The sequence below is a fragment of the Calonectris borealis genome, chromosome 4 (genome assembly GCF_964195595.1).
Source record: "Calonectris borealis chromosome 4, bCalBor7.hap1.2, whole genome shotgun sequence".
NCBI lineage: Eukaryota > Metazoa > Chordata > Aves > Procellariiformes > Procellariidae > Calonectris > Calonectris borealis.
This window is the reverse complement of record NC_134315.1, coordinates 12,256,456-12,273,497: the sequence shown is the minus strand read 5'-3', so window position 1 is coordinate 12,273,497 and position 17,042 is coordinate 12,256,456. Positions and strand designations below refer to the sequence as shown.

Below are 17,042 nucleotides of genomic sequence, written 5' to 3'. Positions count from 1 at the left end.
GCTCCCCCCCGGCTCCCCCCGCTCCCCCCCGGCTCCCCGCTCCCCCCGGCCCCCGCTTCCCTGGCTTCGGGCCCCTCTACTCCCGGCCCCGCTAGCGCCGGCTCCCGTCCCCGGCCGCCCCGGACCCTCTAGCTCCGGCTCCGATTCCCGGGTGCCGCGACCTCCCCCCTACCTTCGGCTCCGGTCGCCGGGTGCCCCGGCGCCCCTACCCTCGGCTCCGGCCCCATTCCTCCCGGACCCCGCTCCCCCGCTGCCTGGCACCGCTATCAGGGAACCCCGGCCCCTCAGCCCCGCGGGTCCTCTTCCCTCTGCCTCGGCCGGCCACCCAGCCCCGCTCCCCTCGCCCCTCTCTCTGCACCTTCGGCTCTGCTCCCCGCCCCCTGCTCCTCTCCCTGCACCCCGCTGCCCCCGGCTCTGCTCCCCGCTCCCCCGGCCCCCTGCCCCCCGGCAACATGCGCGGGCGGCCGCGGGCGGCGGCAGGCGAAGCTGCGGTGCCGGCTCGGCTGCCCCCTTCCTCCTGCCCTCGCCCGCTCCAGGCGACCCGCTGAGAGATGGACTTGGCAGGCGTGCTGCTGGCGTTGCTCCTCGTGCTGGTGCTGGTTGTTTCTCTGCTCTCCAACCTCCTGGTGCTGCTATGCTTCGTCTACAGTACGGAGATCCGCAAGCAGGTCGCCGGGGTTTTCCTGGTGAACTTATCCTTTTGCAACCTGCTCCTCACCGTCCTGAACATGCCTTTTACCCTGCTGGGCATCCTGAGGAACCAGCAACCCCTCGGGGACTGCGTCTGCAAAGCGGTGGGTTTCCTGGAAACTTTCCTGACTTCCAACACGATGCTGAGCATGGCAGCACTCAGCATCGACAAATGGATTGCCGTGGTGTTCCCCTTAAGCTACACCAGCAAGATGCGGTATAAGGACGCTGTGATACTGATGGGCTACTCGTGGCTCCACTCCCTCACATTCCCCTTGGTATCCTTGTTTTACTCGTGGGTAGATTACAGCAGCGTTTATGCCTCTTGCACCTTGCACCTCAAGGAAGAGACGGAGCGGAGAAGGTTTACAGTGTTCACCATCGTCTTTCACTCCACCAGTTTCATGCTGTCGCTGGTGATCTTGTGTTTCACCTATTTAAAGGTGTTGAAAGTTGCCCGATTCCACTGCAAGCGGATAGACATTATTACCATGCAGACTCTGGTTTTGCTGGTGGATATCCACCCCAGGTAATGCGTGCGTGTTCGAATTCACAGCCCCGGGGCTCTTGCGGTAGGTACCCCGGGCGGAGAGGATGTCCTGCCTCCCCAGCACCCTTTCCTGCGATCCTGCCTGCCCCGGCCACATGGCGAACGCTTCTGAATCTAGTTTCAGACGTTGCTTATAGTGCCAGAAGACGGTGGCTTGTGCATTTGTAGCTTGCTTTGTTTAAATGCTAGTCGCCCTCGCCGGATGCTCCCACTTGCCCGAGCTCCCTTTAACAGGGAGCCGCTGCTTTGGTGAGTGCGATCGTCCCCAGACTCGGCGGGGCCGGGGCTGCCCTCCCCTCCCCCAGGGGCTACCACCCTCCGGGGCCGGGGCTGCCCTCCCTTCCCCCGGGGACTGTCACCCTCCCGGGCCGGCACAGGGGCTGCCCTGCCCTCACTCCCCCGGGCAGGGGCTCTCGGGCCGGGAGCGAGTCCTTCCCTTCTCCCCTGGGCTCACATCTCGCCTCCTCGCTTCTTGCCTTAATCCACCGACTGCTCTTTTCCCTTTGCAGTGTGAAGCAGCGCTGTCTTAATGAGCAGAAACGGAGGAGGCAGCGGGCTACCAAGAAAATCAGTGTTTTTATAGGGTCGTTCGTGATCTGTTTTGGTCCTTACATTATCACCAGGTTAGTATTCCTATTGGGGTGGGGGACTCTCCGGGACCGGTATGCCCTCTGATGCGCAGGTGCCAGGGGAGGGGCTACAGCTAATTTTGGGGTACGAGAGCCTGAGGGAGACCCGGGGCGGGTTTTGAGGGGCAGCGCGCACACGCACACACACTCACGCTCACACCCACGCACACGCACACGCCGACCCTGCCCGCACCCCCAGCCGCTGGGCGAAGCCTCGGCAGCCTCTGGCTCTCCTTTCCTCATTGCAGCCAGGTCTGGGCGCCCCTGCCAACAGCAAGAGGCTTTTAGGACAAGTACCAGGAATTAATTACATGCCAGCGGGAGATGAAAGCGGTTTTAAAGACTCACCACCCTTCCTTATTAGCACAACCCAAGCAATAGAGAGGAAAGCAGACAGCTTTTCCTGATTAGCTCAGGTCCTTTTTTTTTTTTAAAGGCATAAGGCCAAACTTGCTGCTTTTGGAAGCTGAGGTGACATAATTTAAATTTATCCAGGCTGATAATTTGTCAGATAAGCTTTGTGTCTGGAAACATTAATGTCTGTAAATATATTGCTAATGGTGCAACATGGCCTTGTGATGAGGTGTGAGAGTTACCTCCCAGGAAAACCAAGAATTAGACTTTTAAAATGTATAGGAAACACTATGCTTTTTAATTGGTCAGAATCACGGCATCCACCCCGGGTAGTTTGCACCTTTTTAAGTAGTCATGTATCATTCTCATTCCGTACTTGCATAGTCTTTATACAACATATGGTTATTATTTTTAAATCTTGCATAGATCAGCGAGCTGGAAGCCAATGTAACTCTACTGAATTGCAGCACCTCAGGATTTAGCCCCTCATCTCCAAACTGAAATGAGCTACATCCTTCACTAGTGATTTTTAAAAATATTTCCCACTTTACAGTGTGTTCAAGTCACACTTGAAGAGAACTGAGTTCTGTCGAGGAAGGTGCACTAGTCTTTGCAAAACCATGCTGGTGAGTGCTTCCTCAAGGTTGCTGCCAAGCTGCCAGGGTCTGCAGCCACACCAACTTACAGAAACTGGCCAGCTTTAGGGCACATATATATAGGCCACTTAAGATCACTGTCATTGCCTTTTTCTTACATGAGTAGGGGGACAGATTGAGGCCAGTGCACAAAAATGACAATGTTTTTTAACCTTTAGGATGACATTTCTTTCAGTGAATCCTTGAAAAGGATTCCTGATTGATCGCCTGGATAACTGCATTTTTTTTCTGCAGTTGAAAGGATTATTAGAAATATTAACATTACATCACAGAGTTAAAAGGTTAATTGATCACTGTTCAGTACATTCTGAGTCATTTTCTATTCACTTTTGCCATAATCAGGATATAATTATATTGAGCAAAGTGGATTTTGCCATGTTCTTTCCATCTGAACATTACCAAGCTCAGCAAATTCCAGCATTGCCACATTTTTCAGGGTGGAGATATTTCTCATAAACTTCTAAAATAAAAGTGACTTCCATCTTCAGACCTTGCATTTGGCAAATGCGAGATGGTGCGTTTTCTATGTGTGGCAAACTGGTATCTCATGTGTTACTAGAGAGAAGACTGAGGGTTGGTTTATATAAATGTGTGTGTCAAGGTACAGCTTCTGTCTCAGCACAAGGACCGAGGTGGTTCAGTGACAGCAAAATGGGAAGTATTTGGGGAGGACATCCTCAAAGGCTCTTTGCCCCAAAGGCAAGACAGTGTCCAGGCAGCACTGGATAAATGGTGGAGGTGAGGTTGGAGGACTTGCTGCCATGCCCATTGCTCCATTCTTCCTGCATTCTGGTTTTTAGGGGGGTGGCACTGAAGCAATCTCTATGGAGGCAATGGGAGAGATCTCCCCCCCTGTTTTCTTGCTCTTTGGCCTGGTGACTCAGGTTGTGTTGTGAGCTCAGTATTTGCTCCTCGTTTCAGAAACGTGAATGAGATTATGATCATTAGCAATATATTCGTCTGTTCACTAAGAGCCGACAGATGAATTTAATTTTTTTTTGTAACAGCACTGAAAACAAGAAAATGATACTAAGATGCTTTCAGATGGATATTTCTAAGGCTGACTTGATTTGGTCAGGCCCTTTATCTTATTAAAATCTGTGTAATTTTTCTTCTGTTGGCTTCAGTGCAATTATATTTGGGCTCATAATATATTAAAGGGAACACATAGTAATACATCCATTTTCATAACTGAGAGATACCTTACTTTTCTTATTTAGTGTCTTTATAAAAACATCAATTGTGTAAGTATAAAAGGTATATTCCTTGTATTAGGATGATATACAGGATGGGATAAACCTAAGCAACCATGCAGCAAGTGTCATTTATTGTACATTTATTTATTTCTCACATGTTGTGTCTGGTACATTTTTTTTATTCCTCACATTTTGTGTCTTCCTGTTCTCTCTGTTTTGAATTTACCGGATTTTTTTCCAAGCAGACTCAAACAGAAGTCATCTGGTTTTTAAATGCACTTGCTGTAGGAATTACTTCACTTTTACGCATACAAATGAGAAATATTCCTGTCAGAGTTCAACTCCTTGTTGCAATGTTCAGTCCTAGTGGTGGTAAGTCAGCTTTTCTATGCAGAGAGATCAGAATAGCTTCAAAAGTCAACACCCTGCAAGTTGAAATCTCTGCACTTTGGAAAGAGGCCAAAAGGTTCTTGAGGAAAACCTCGAGAAAACTTCTGATCTTACATCTTCAAACAGTGATGTTTTAGGGTACAGAAAAGGGCTATTTTATCTCATGGTACTTTTGTTTTCTTCTGAAATGAATATAGCAAAATAGTATATTCTTGCTCCTGCAAAAGTTTTCACAAAAGATGTACAGATAATGAAAACCTCTCACCCTGTTCTTTCCACCTTCCTGGAGAGTTTGCCCACTGCAGATGAGCTGCATGACAGACATTTGCTGGAATAGTCTGAAGGTTTGCTCTCACTTCTGTGGAAAAAATTGTTTAACTTAGTTGCAGTTTCTGCACCCATGATTAATACACCCATCTCAACTGAGGTGCTGAGGCCACTAATCATCCGTGAAGCACAGACCAGGAGACACAGGTCTGGAGACAGCTGGCTGCTCATATAATGATGATAAAAGTGTTGTCTCCTTGTTTTCTTTGGCCAAACTAGCGGTCAGCCAAGTGCATACAGAAACTTTCACAGGTAAGTAGATGCAGTTGTGCTCCTAAGCATACTATGGGATTGCAGGTGCCACCCAAATCTCTCTGTGACACTGCCATGTTGTTCTTCATACTACAACACTTAAACATGAATCCTCTTTGCCTATGTGATAATTCACAACAGTGGTGTAATGCAGGTTCACTGTTCTGTATCTGGGGTGGATTCAGTGATCTAGACCACATTTCTGGTGTCACTTGAGATGCTGCACAGTATCCAAAACCTTTACATAGGTTGGCAGATACGACACAGGTCCTAGAGGAGACCCACAACTTCCAGGAGCAGCAGCCTGATGCGAAGGGGGTTATGCCTCAAGTGTCACTGGAGAGCTGTACTTAGGCAACTGAGCTGAGTGAGCCTGGATGCCCCAGGTCACATGTGGCTATCTCAAGCTTGCCATGGGAGAGGGGTAGTCAATTATGTCACCAAGATTTTGACCACTTACCAGCACAACTCTCTAAATTCAGAAAGTGAGCAATAATCTGCAGCACTTTCTTATCTCTGATGTATGGGAGTATTAACATTGAAAACACACTTTTTCTCTCTTTCCATAGAGGGAATGATTGTTGTCTCCCAGTGGCCTTGCTAGGAAAGTTCCCTTTGCCTTTATTGAATTCAAGGAGTAACTAAGCACAGGGCCCTTCTCCTGCAGAGATCGTGTACTGTAAGAAAATAAGTGTTACTTTCATGTTTCATGAAGCATGAGTTCAGCGCTGGGCTCAGTGTGAATATAACGCTCAAGTGTTTCCATCTCTCTTTGATGTTTAACAGGTTGATAGAGCTTCTTCCTTTTGTTACCATAAATTACTACTGGGGAATTATAAGCAAGTGCCTCACCTACAGTAAGGCTGCATCAGATCCATTTGTTTACTCACTTTTACGTCAACAGTACAAAAAAGTTCTGATCAACATCGTCAATAGGATACTTAAGAGGGACCTGTATCCGTCCTCGGGGTACAACAGCTCTCTTGACACTGAAAACGATTACTGCTTGCACAGAACAAACTAACAACATGAAAAGCATTCCCCTTTGAGTGAGACAGGTGTTTGCTGCTGCTGGAAAGCTGCCTTTTCCCTCTTGTGGTGACAGTGGTGACAGCGTCTCCAGGGTGTGAAAGCTGCATTAATGCGATGCATTTCATTGTGGACTTCCATGAAAGGCTCTTCCCTGGTCTGCAGCCAAGTACAATATATGGCAAAGCCTTGTCCCTGAGTGAATGGAGTAGGCTTGAGTAGTTTAAGAGAGCCTTTGGAGGCTTTAGAGAAGCTTAGAGAGCTTTTAACATTGCATTTCTGAAGACTTGGTATGTTTTGGAGCGTCCCACATCAGACGTGGTATTCCAGCATCTTCTGGGACCACAGGAATCCCCAGGATGGAAGGAGAGGTTCAGAGTCCGCCGTGCTGCACATGTAACTTGGCAGCCCTGTATTTGCTCCGTTAGTTTTGAATATTACAAATAAGTCTTTTAATTTATTGATTTATTGTATTGGTGCCTCAAGTGAATGATATGGGTCAGCACTTTGAATCTGAGATTGTTATTATTATTATTTATTACTAGGCATCATGATTGTAACATAGCCTTTAGGAAGTGGTACATATATTTGATATGCCAGTATTCTATCAAGCATAACCAAAGTCCACATATCTGAGTTACTAATATTTAGCACTTCAATGGTATGTGATTACAATAATTGCAGCAACAGTAATGAAGACATATATGGAATTTAGTTAAATAGCACTGTAGTTCCATCACTGAGCTAGTAGTCCTATTCAAGCAAGCTTTTATTCAGAAAAAAAAAATCAGCTAGACAGTAGAAGTGACAGATACCACTGTGTTTAAGATATATTACTTCAGAAGCTATCTGTTTTCAAAGAACAGGCTAAAATATATTCATTCTTTTTAAGGGATATATAATGTGTAAAATATTTCATGCATTGGCTATATTTTGTGGGTTGTAATAATATTGTACAATTTTTTCTTTTATAATGATCAATTAATCTGGTGATTTTAATTGATACCAAGAGATGTCTGAGAGATAGTATAACAGACTTGGTGCCAAATGCCCAGAAACACAAAGCTGCTTTATTATTATTATATGTATTTTTCTCTTTTATTTATTTTTAAATCTAAACAGGCTTTGGAAAAATGTGGGAATTATTTTTGAACAATATTCCTTTGATTACATGAGATATGAATCAAAATATTCTATGGCAATCAATAAGCTTCTATTTTCTAATCGAGTACATAAGGGGAAAATTAAAGCAATTCTTAAATATATTTTAAGAAAAAAAAAAGAAAGAAGAGAGTAAAGAACACTTATTTTTTATGTAACAATGGACTTGATCCTATTAAGCATTGAGAAGGCTATTCCTGGTCAAACTAAGCATATAAACATGCGATTAGGCACAAATATAATTTCCTTTGAAGTTAACGGCTCTGTTCCCATGCTGAAAATTAAGTACATGCTTAACTGTTTTGTAAAATCAGTGTTGAGCAGTCAGCAGAGAGATGGTTTTTCGCACCATCCACAATGAGGAAGGAGAGCGCCTTATTGCAATCCCATTGAAGTCAAGGAAAGGTGATGCTGCGTAACAAATACAATGTTCTCTTATCTTCTGCTTTTAATCTCTGAGGCCATTCTGATGCTTTTTTTTTTTTTTTGCCATGCAAGTACCTTAGGCCTCTGTGTTTTGCATCTATAGTTCTGCCTGTGTTTAAATTGAATGTACTATAATGGTTTTGTCTTCTTAGTAAAGTATTTGTACTCTCTCCAATTTTGTGTAAATACAGTATTTCAGAAAAAAAAAAATTTGTCTATGGAATCTTTCCAGTTTAGTATCTTCCTTTCTGCCTCCACACACCTCCCCCCTCTGCCACCTGATGCTTCAGTCTTTCATTTCAGCTGCGACATAAGGACCAGATATCTCTGGGGGGGTGGGAGGGATGCTAAATTTTCAGTTATATTTTAGTCGGTTTTGTGCCAAAAAGTTTTTATAGACTACAGCATTTATCTGTGAATAAACATGAGTTTAATGATACCTACAATTGTTAGTTTACTTTTGGTTTCCTAAACAAAATGGTGCTCACTTTAAGAAATGAATATGTTACATACCGTTAAGTGTATTAAATTCTCACCTCCAAGACATACAAATGAAATAAACCTTTACTTGATTTTTTTCTATCCTAGTATCAAGAAAATAGTAGAGGAGGAAAAAAAAAACTTTGAAGTTATTACAGTAATAAACTTCTAAAGCTATTAACCTATAAGCCACATTTTAAAGGTATAAAACCTTTACATAGTTAAACTGCTACATCTGCTATTAAGTTAATTAATCAAGCTTATTCATGCCAGTTGAGGGTGTTGTCATGCACACACTTTACAATACTACTCAACCTCACAAACCATTGAGTGGTTTAGGTCTAGACGGGAAGAAAAAGAAAAAAAAAAAGAAAAGAAAAGATTCTGAGCCTGTGCTGGGTATTCCAGAACGTCTTTTAGATTTAATTTCTGTAGAGAATTAGGAAGCTAAGATTTACAGTATGCTCCAGATTTAAAGACACCAGAAACTAAGGAAGGGTGAGGAGAGCGGTAGTCCTCTCAATCTTGATTTGCGATGAAGTTTAAGTGTCTTGTTTAGCATTGCCAGAAGACATCTTCCTCTGCTCAGTATGCACAGCCAGTTCTGCAAGTAAATTTTTCTTTCTCCCTTCTTCTCTCCACCTCCTCTCACCAGAGAAGGACTTGCTCTGCTTTTCTAACCAAGTAGGAAGCGTTCAGTGAGAGGTCTCGGTTTCATTCCCCCATCTTCCTGAAGTAGGCAAAACTCCTGTTAGCTTGGTGCTTCATTCACTATGCTCTGGGCTATTCGGGGATAGGAGGAGGTAGGGGGAAACCACACTTTGCCCCTATTTTTTAGGGTGCTGTAAAGAGGATCAAAGGATTTAGTGTGATACTGGAGGTGAGAACATATATCTTACGTGATAGGAGCATTCACCAGAGGTGGTAAGGTTGTGGATTCCCTCTCACTGACATTTTAGATAAAACAAATATTGGATACGCAGTCCCGACAGTAGAGTTTAGTTTAGATCAGAAAATTTCCAACAAACTGAAGTGTGATATCCAAAATGGCATCTTGCCATTGACGCACTCTTGCCAACTTGAAGGTAGTGCTCCAGGAAACTTTATCTGGATTTCCAGCCCAAGGGCCTGGAGTGGCTTTTGCTAGGAGAAAGAGACTGGCAAATACATGGCAGATGTGTTGTGGGGTTGGAAATGCCATGGGGGTCAGCAGGAACTGCCTGATATGACGACTTCCCTAGCAGAAGGAGCTGTCACCCACCTGTGGCTGCTTAGGGAAAACAATGGTGAGTTGTTAAAAGAGTGTGCGAGAGAAGGATCATTTTCTAGCAACAGGGCCCAAAAAGCTCCTGGGCTGTGATTTTTCAGCTCCTGGTTGCAATCTGAATCAGCAAAGAAGTCCTCTCCCCTTCCCCAAACTTGTATGTTGGCTGCAGAGACTGGAGTTGAGAACTGCACCTTCCCTGGGTGACACCCTCGTCCTAATGGCAGTCAGAGTACAAACTCTGCAGCACAACAAACCTTTGATGAGTCCATGTAACTGAGGAGACATTCAACTTTTTTTTTTTTTTCTTAACACATCCCCACCAAAGTATGTCCAAGCCTGATGATTTGGATATTTTCTGGTGAAATCCAGGATGGAGTTTTGAATCTGCCTTTTCAGAGGAAGGAAGTGAGTCTGTGTGCCCCATTTCCTAGGTGAGTGCTCTGATGTTTATTTGTTACAGAGTCACCTTTTCCAAAGGAATGGAAATTTTTTTTTTTTTTTTGCCTAGCACTTATATTGCAGGTAAGCTTTGAGACTGACAGTCAGAATGAGCTTCTAAGGCAATAAAGATGAAGTGCTTAGACTACAGATTTCCCAAAGGTTTAGGAATGCGCTGGATCCCAGCCAGCTAAGTCCTGACAAGATAGATATGCTTCAGTCCAAATGCAAAAACAAAACTAGTTTTTTTGGGTCGTACGATACTGAAAACTTATGTGTCTCTGAGCTCAGATGTCAGCTGAGCAATGAGGACCTTGGGTTCTGTGAATTTTCACTCCATGAATTCCTTAGCCTCACTAAAGAGCAGGCATGTTATTCATCTGGGTAAATCAGCACCTAATCATTTGCAAATAATCTGCACAGCTCAGTGATCACTAAATACATATTTACCTTGTCTTAACATGAGTAATGGTGGTACTGAACTTAAATTTCAGAGCTAATTGCAATGTTAGGCTTATTATATGGTTAAGCATGTGGCAACCAAAGTTCTTCAATGTAAGCGCTTTTATATGACCAGTGATCGTGCTCTTTATGGGTTAAAATTTGAGCTCTTTGAGACACTTAGCAGCATTGAGCCTTGTTGAATAAAATGACCTGTGACAAGATGTTCAAATGTATCTAGGTAAAGTGCTTAAAAAAAAACCCCAAAAAACCAAAACCAAAACCCAAACTGAAGAGAACTATCCTGGGTGAGTGGGAAGGTTTAACTACATCACCTGGAGGGCATATTTTCTGTTGTATTTAAGGCTTTTTTCTGCCAAAATAATTATGTGCACTTGTGCACGCAGAATGAACAAGCAACTGTGTGTCTGCCTCAAAAGCACATAGCATATTTCAGGATTGTGAAGTGCAAATGGCTGGTTTGGTCTGGTTCAGGAGGACACCTGGTTTGTGGGAGGTGTTAATTACACAAGTAAATTAGAGGTTCTGCTTTTTATTTTTGGAAAGCAGGTCCAATTAATATTTAGTGGCTCAGCTGGAGACACAGCAGAGACGACCTTAAGAAAGGTTGTAAATATATGAATATCTTTCAGTGCCAGAAGCTTGGGAGAGCAAAATGTCACCTGGCACAGTATATGCAACCAGCTCCTTCTCTGAGCTGGAGCTGTTTTTCCCTGTGTCTTATGCATGTGACACAGCCCAAATGACTGGTCCCGTTTCTACATATCCCTGGCTCTTCCCCCTTTACCAGCAGATTTTCCTTGCCAGGACGTGAGGGTGCACGATGCAAACTAGGTGCTTCTGCTCCTTTCTGTTAAGTGAGCAATGCATGAACCATGAGTTGCTCCCAGCCAGGCTTCTCATACATTCTCTATGCAAATGAAACATATTGCAAAGCATGTATGTTAAATGTCATAGGGTCCATACGGTTAAAGGTATTTTTGAGTGTTGAGAACTACAGATCATTCCAGTCCACTCACACCATTTTTTTTAACCTGATGCCTTCAGAAATGTTGTAAACCATAACTGAAGCATCTTAATTTCTGAGTCTAATCCACTATCACATATTGTCTGTGCAAGTTGCTGAGCAGCCCACTGTGGACAGTAAAGACTCTCCAAACAAAACCCCAAAACATCCCCTTTGGGACATAACCTAAGTTATTTGTTGTGCATGTTTCATCCATTTCACTGCATCCTGCTGTTTGCACATGGCATATACAGGTTTGTATCCAGCAAATTTGGAACAAACTATCCAGCATATGTTTAAGTTTCCAAGTTTCCTTTCCTGAAAAATGGATTGAAATCTTGAAATGCTTTCCAAGAAGACCCCTGTTCCTCATGCCTAACCCTAGAGTAGCTTTCCTTCACTCACTTTCTCAGTTTGAATTTTTTTTTTCAACTGAAGGCTTAGCACTCTAATTGTATTTCAGTGAAGCCTGACCTTAAGTGGCAGACTCATTACCACCTTCTTTTCACTTCTATAACTCCTGTCTTTACATATCCAACTGCTCTGTTCTCTTTGCTTGCAGCTGTCAGCCCTGACACGCATTTTCAGAATATTTTATAGAAACCAAGTAAATTGCTCAGTGCCCTTGCTCCACGGCATGGGACTGGAGACTGGGTTTGTGTGTGCATCTTCACGAGAATATTTAAACATGTTTTAGGTCTTCTGTTTCATATTTGTCCTTATTCATGGTGAAACAAAATATCGATTGGTGATATGTGACCTTCATTTTACAAATGACTGCTGATCGCTCCTTACAGGTGCATAGCTCACACTGGCTTTCAGCTTGAAATCTGGCTTTTCAGCTAATCAGGCTCTTATTGTTGTCATTGCTGATGAAGCCCGCTTTAGGCATTTAAAATATCTTTTGGGCTCCCCACACAGTAGTCTGAATACTTCATTATCTTTTTATTCTTACTACCTTGCTGGAAGCCAGGGAAGTACTAGAACTGCTTTTCTCAGGAGACCTGAGGCACAGGCAGATGAAAGACCACACAGCCAAGAAAAGATCAAATAGCATGAAACACGGTTTAGAAGATACCTAGGAATGGAAGACAAACACTTTCATCCTGAACCTGTCCATTGATCTTTTGCTCAAAGTTTCTCAGGTGTTTAAAAATGTGCTTCTCATGATGGCTGGGGATACCTCAGAGTTGACAATGGAGCTGTATTTCTGGGAGAAAACTATTTAGGATACAAGAACAAGATGTTCCTCCTCCCATCCTGAGGAGCTTGCCACACCAGGGCCATGTAAAAAGGAGTGACAGACACCCCTTACTCATAAAACACAGCTGCATGTGTTGAAGTCACAGCTCCCTTTTATGCTGTTCTAGATGGACCTTCAATGGTCTTCTCTGGGTGTGAGAGTTCAGGCTGGGATCTCTTTTCTCCTTGGAGAGTGTCACCCTGGCCAGGCTGGAAGCTAGGTGGAAAGGGGTCCTGCTCTCCCTCTGTACAAACAAGAATTTGAGATTCTGTGTATGAGACAGCATGGACTCCATGTACATGATGGTGAAATTTAGTGGGTAGGGCACTTATTACAAAGGGGGAGATGATGCTCTTGTTCCTCTTCTGAGGGTTGCCTATATCCGATCTATGTATTACATCCCACTCATTTTATTAGTGGGCAGAGGCATAACTGAAGGGGAAAATATGTTAAGGGTAAGATCCTGGCTTCACTGACTTCAGGTGGAGGTAAGCCAAGATTTTACTTGAAGGTTTTCATCAGAGTCCAAGTCTGAATTTGCAGAAATCTTTCCAAAAGACCATTTCAGACCAGCTCAGTTAAGAAGTCTACTTACTGAATTAATCACATTAAAAAAAAAAAAATCCTTGGATTCTTGTATATCATAGCAAAACACATTAATGGCACTGAATGGAAATGTAATCTAAGAGGTATAAGTTTTTCTTCAAATGATAACATAAAGATATTAAGCAGACTGAAAATGCAGATGGTATGGCTATAAGAGGAAGCTGCACTCCAGTCATCTGACAGTCGCTCACACCTCTGAGCCCTGGTTTTTCCTAAGCTTTCTCATGTCTCTCTGTGTCTCTGCTGTCCTCTCTCTGATGGATACCTGTGGCTTGCTGAGCATCTACAATCACTCCAGCCAATTGAATTTGGCACTTGTAAGCTCCTTTCTTTTAGACCCAGAGGAGCACTGTGACAGTGGTTCTGAAAAGTGATTCAAACCCAGGGTTTGTTCTTCCCTTCCTTAAAAATCCTGTTTATTCTTAAATTCCCATCTACTCAGTTATTTTCATCTCTGGGCTTAGAACTGAACAGACACAGGAACAGCAGCATTTGCTCTTTGCATCTCTGCTAACCTGTGCTCCCTTTGCAACTGCTGAAAGCTCAGTCAATCCCCATGCTTCCTCCACCTTCATCACCTTTTAAAGTCTCTACCTGCCCTCTGGTTTCTCATGTCACCTGAAAGCCAGACTGCTTTCCTTGATGCATTCCCTCAGGCTATGGTAGTGTCATTCTCACTTTTTTTTTTCCTATGGTTTTGGTTTTCTGTGGATTTTTTTGTTGTTTTTTAATTAGTTTTCCACTGACAGCCTTTTCAGTTTTTAATTTTGTGCAGCTGAGCAGGATGGTAACATGCAAATTAAATAATCTGGAAAGAAAGCTGTGCTCCTTGCTTTTTTGTGCTCGACAAAGAAAGCAGGCAAAGGAATCAAACCAAGAATCTTACTGAATCTATTTTGCCTGTTGGGATTACAGCCTACCAATTTCTGCAGTCGGTGGCACACACAGAGTAGTGTCACATTTTCACTTTCAGATAAAATTACCAGATATCCATTTATGGCTGAATCAAGGTGTTCAGCATGAATTCCTCATAAAAATAAAATTCTTATTTTCGGAGCTTCAAGAAAACGTCCCACCTACTGTCCCAATAAGCCTCATGAAGGGAAGATTGGATGGAAATGCAACCTACCCAACACGGATGCATAGTGGATTTCTCTGGGCTTGTTCTGCAAGGGCTAAATGTCTGTTATTGCCCTGGCAGCTCATAGCCTCTAATTCCAATGCTGATGCTCTCAGGTTCAGCCCTTAGAGTGTCAGTCACCTTTTGACTTTCAATTGTACATGATATGTACCTGCAAAAAAACAGATAAATGGATCCCAGGACCTTTTGCCTTGTAATTTCCCATACTGCTGCTGCATTGATTTGATGAGTCTTGAGGGTAGCTGTTGCTTGGCAACTTGAAACTAAACAGGTCCAACATAAGGTGGAGTATGTAAATGGCTTGCTCTGAGCTAGCAAGGTTTCTTGACATCCTGACTTCCTCACAGAGGAAAGCTGGAGATTGGACTTGCCTCCTGGTGCAACGTAGTTTACTTCAAGGAGAAAGAAGAGCTATTGAGAGCTATGTCTAGCACAATAATGTGTAGGAAAATGGAAAAATTCAGCTCCTGCAAGAATTTCACTGGCTAGCTGTGCTCCAAAGGTGTCCTGCTTAGCAGTGGTTTAAAGGAAGGCCCTGACTAATCAAAATTTTGACAAGTAAAGTTAATCTTTTTGATGAGCCACTGGTTCTTTTTGTTTCCCTAATCATAGCAAAAGAGTAGAGGATAACTCAGTGAAATGAACAGTTGAGGGAAATTAGAAAAATACAAATCCCCAGTTGTCATAGTGGGCTCACTGTCGCAGTAGCTCAGGGAGCTAATCGCGTGGCTAGGACAACCGATGACAGCTTTTGAGTTGCTAAGGGTCTTGTCCTGAAGTCTTGTAGGCTGAAGAAATCTCTCCCCTAGAGATTAGTTTGATATGTGGATGATAAGGCATTTCTCATGTCTGTAGAAAACTTAGCAGTTCTGGATCAGATCTTTAACCAGAGCAACATCATGATATCAGTAGCACTAGATACTTTACTGACTTTACACGGGCAGAGGTTTTAATCCAAAATGCTGCCTTTTTTGAAAAGCAGAGAGAAGGATTTGACTAACTGATGGAGCTGTTCCCAGAGTTTAGCCCATGGCTGGTATTGTTCCCAGAGTTTAGCCTGTGGCTAGTAATTAAGACCCTATAGCCTTTCTTTTACTCTCCCCAACTGCCCTGTTCTTGTTTCCTTGACCCTTCATAACTGTGGCTTGGCCTGTCCTATATAACTTATTTTTTCAGACTCCTGAATATCCAATTAGTCACTATTTGGCCAAGAAAAAAACATATTCAGCAGCTCAAATTATTTCTCATGATGAGTCAATGCTTAAGCCCCCATCCTATTTGTTACCTCTCTCCAAATCCCTTCCAATTTGTTAATGCTTTTCCTGAGATGAAAACACTCATACTTTTAATGTCATTGGATGCACAATAACGTGACAGAAGGGTGGCACATAGCAATGCTGTGTGGAACTCTAGCTCTCTAGCTGAACCCTGGAACAAGTCACATGAGGCAGCCCTGAACCAGTGACCCCCCCCCAGATATTGTTACAAACTACATTTGAAATAGATATCCATATCTAGGAACTAATGACTTTCTTACAAATAACTTAGGGAGCTGAGATGCTGCATATGGGTCTGGCATGGGTTATGCCCGTGTGGACTTTGATAAAGCTGGGAGAACAGCGTTGAGGTCAGCTTGCCTTCTGTAGAGCAGGCAGGCTGTTTGTGATGCCTCTGTGGGGCTGGGTATCATGCTGCTGAATATGTTGGCTGCATGATCCCAAGGATGGTCTCCAACACAGTCTCTTCACCTTTGCTGTCCCTATCCATCACCTTTGGTTTTTGTCCTTTGTGGGCAATTCAGCACATCTTCAATCCGAGCATGGCAAGTGGAGCTTGCCTGAATACCACAGGCCAGAGATAATGTCTTCTAAAGATTGTCTGGAAAAAATGGACCTTACAATTGTTTTATTTTTGGTCTCTGTAGTTTCCACTGATGGTTTGTAAATTCTTTGAATGAAAGAAGAAAATAAAAACTGAAGTAAAATTCCTTATCTGTTAAAAGACTCTCTATTTAGGAGGAATTTAGGCTGTACCACTCTGAAGACTTAGAGCCTTGATGTAGAAAACAAATCTTAAGACACTTAAAAATGATCACGGCCCAGATATTTAGTTGGACGTAGACTCTCAGTATACTGATATGTAATTTTAAAGTGCCTAAATACCTTTAAAGCCATCCAGTTTTAACTAGTTTAACAGCCTATTTCTCCTGACTTTGTGAGGCTTGGGTCTTGATTTGACTTGGGAGTTTATTTCTGAAAGTGAAGTTGAAATCCTCAGAGCTCTCGTGCCAATATCATCCGAAATGGCTACTGGTCCTTGCTGTCTGAGTTTGACACCCGGTTTTCTGGGGAGTGTCAACTCTGGAGGGTTTGATTTCTTGGAAAGTGCGGAGGATCTACCTTCAACCAATTGGGGTCCATTAAGTGTTTCCCCCATCAAGTGGGGAACTAAAGCACTCAAAGTCACTTTTACAAAATGCTTCCCAGCACCTCTGCAAATGTGCAAAGCAAGTCCTAGAGGACTTCTTTTGAATGTTTTGGCATTAATGTTCTGTGAGACAGGGAAAAGAGACGAAGTGAAATGAGTCTCAAAATAGGACTGTCAAGTTCTTTTCTGGTAGAGCTTACATTAATTTTTAATACTCCATCTGTGATCAGAAGAAAAGAAAGACCTTCAGTTCTCAGCACAGATCTTTTTTGAGCGCACTTATTTTTCCTTGTAGCCGTTATATATTCAGTT

General features: G+C 43.3%; 1 protein-coding gene across 1 annotated transcript; it reads left to right on the top strand.

The window, feature by feature from the left end:
• The first annotated feature begins 551 nt into the window (after nucleotides 1–551).
• GPR78 (G protein-coupled receptor 78) lies at nucleotides 552–6,068 on the top strand. The gene is made up of 3 exons (XM_075150524.1): nucleotides 552–1,219; nucleotides 1,750–1,863; nucleotides 5,831–6,068. The coding sequence occupies exons 1-3, from the start codon at nucleotides 552–554 to the stop codon at nucleotides 6,066–6,068; spliced, it is 1,020 nt and encodes a 339-aa protein (XP_075006625.1).
• The last annotated feature ends 10,974 nt before the right edge of the window (nucleotides 6,069–17,042 follow it).

Bases quoted from the DNA above. Each gene is read 5' to 3' on its own strand.
- GPR78 (XM_075150524.1), top strand. From the start codon at position 552: ATGGACTTGGCAGGCGTGCTGCTGGCGTTGCTCCTCGTGCTGGTGCTG. The intron at 1,220-1,749 runs GTAATGCGTGCG...TTCCCTTTGCAG, and splicing joins CTGGTGGATATCCACCCCAG to TGTGAAGCAGCGCTGTCTTA. The intron at 1,864-5,830 runs GTTAGTATTCCT...GATGTTTAACAG, and splicing joins GGTCCTTACATTATCACCAG to GTTGATAGAGCTTCTTCCTT.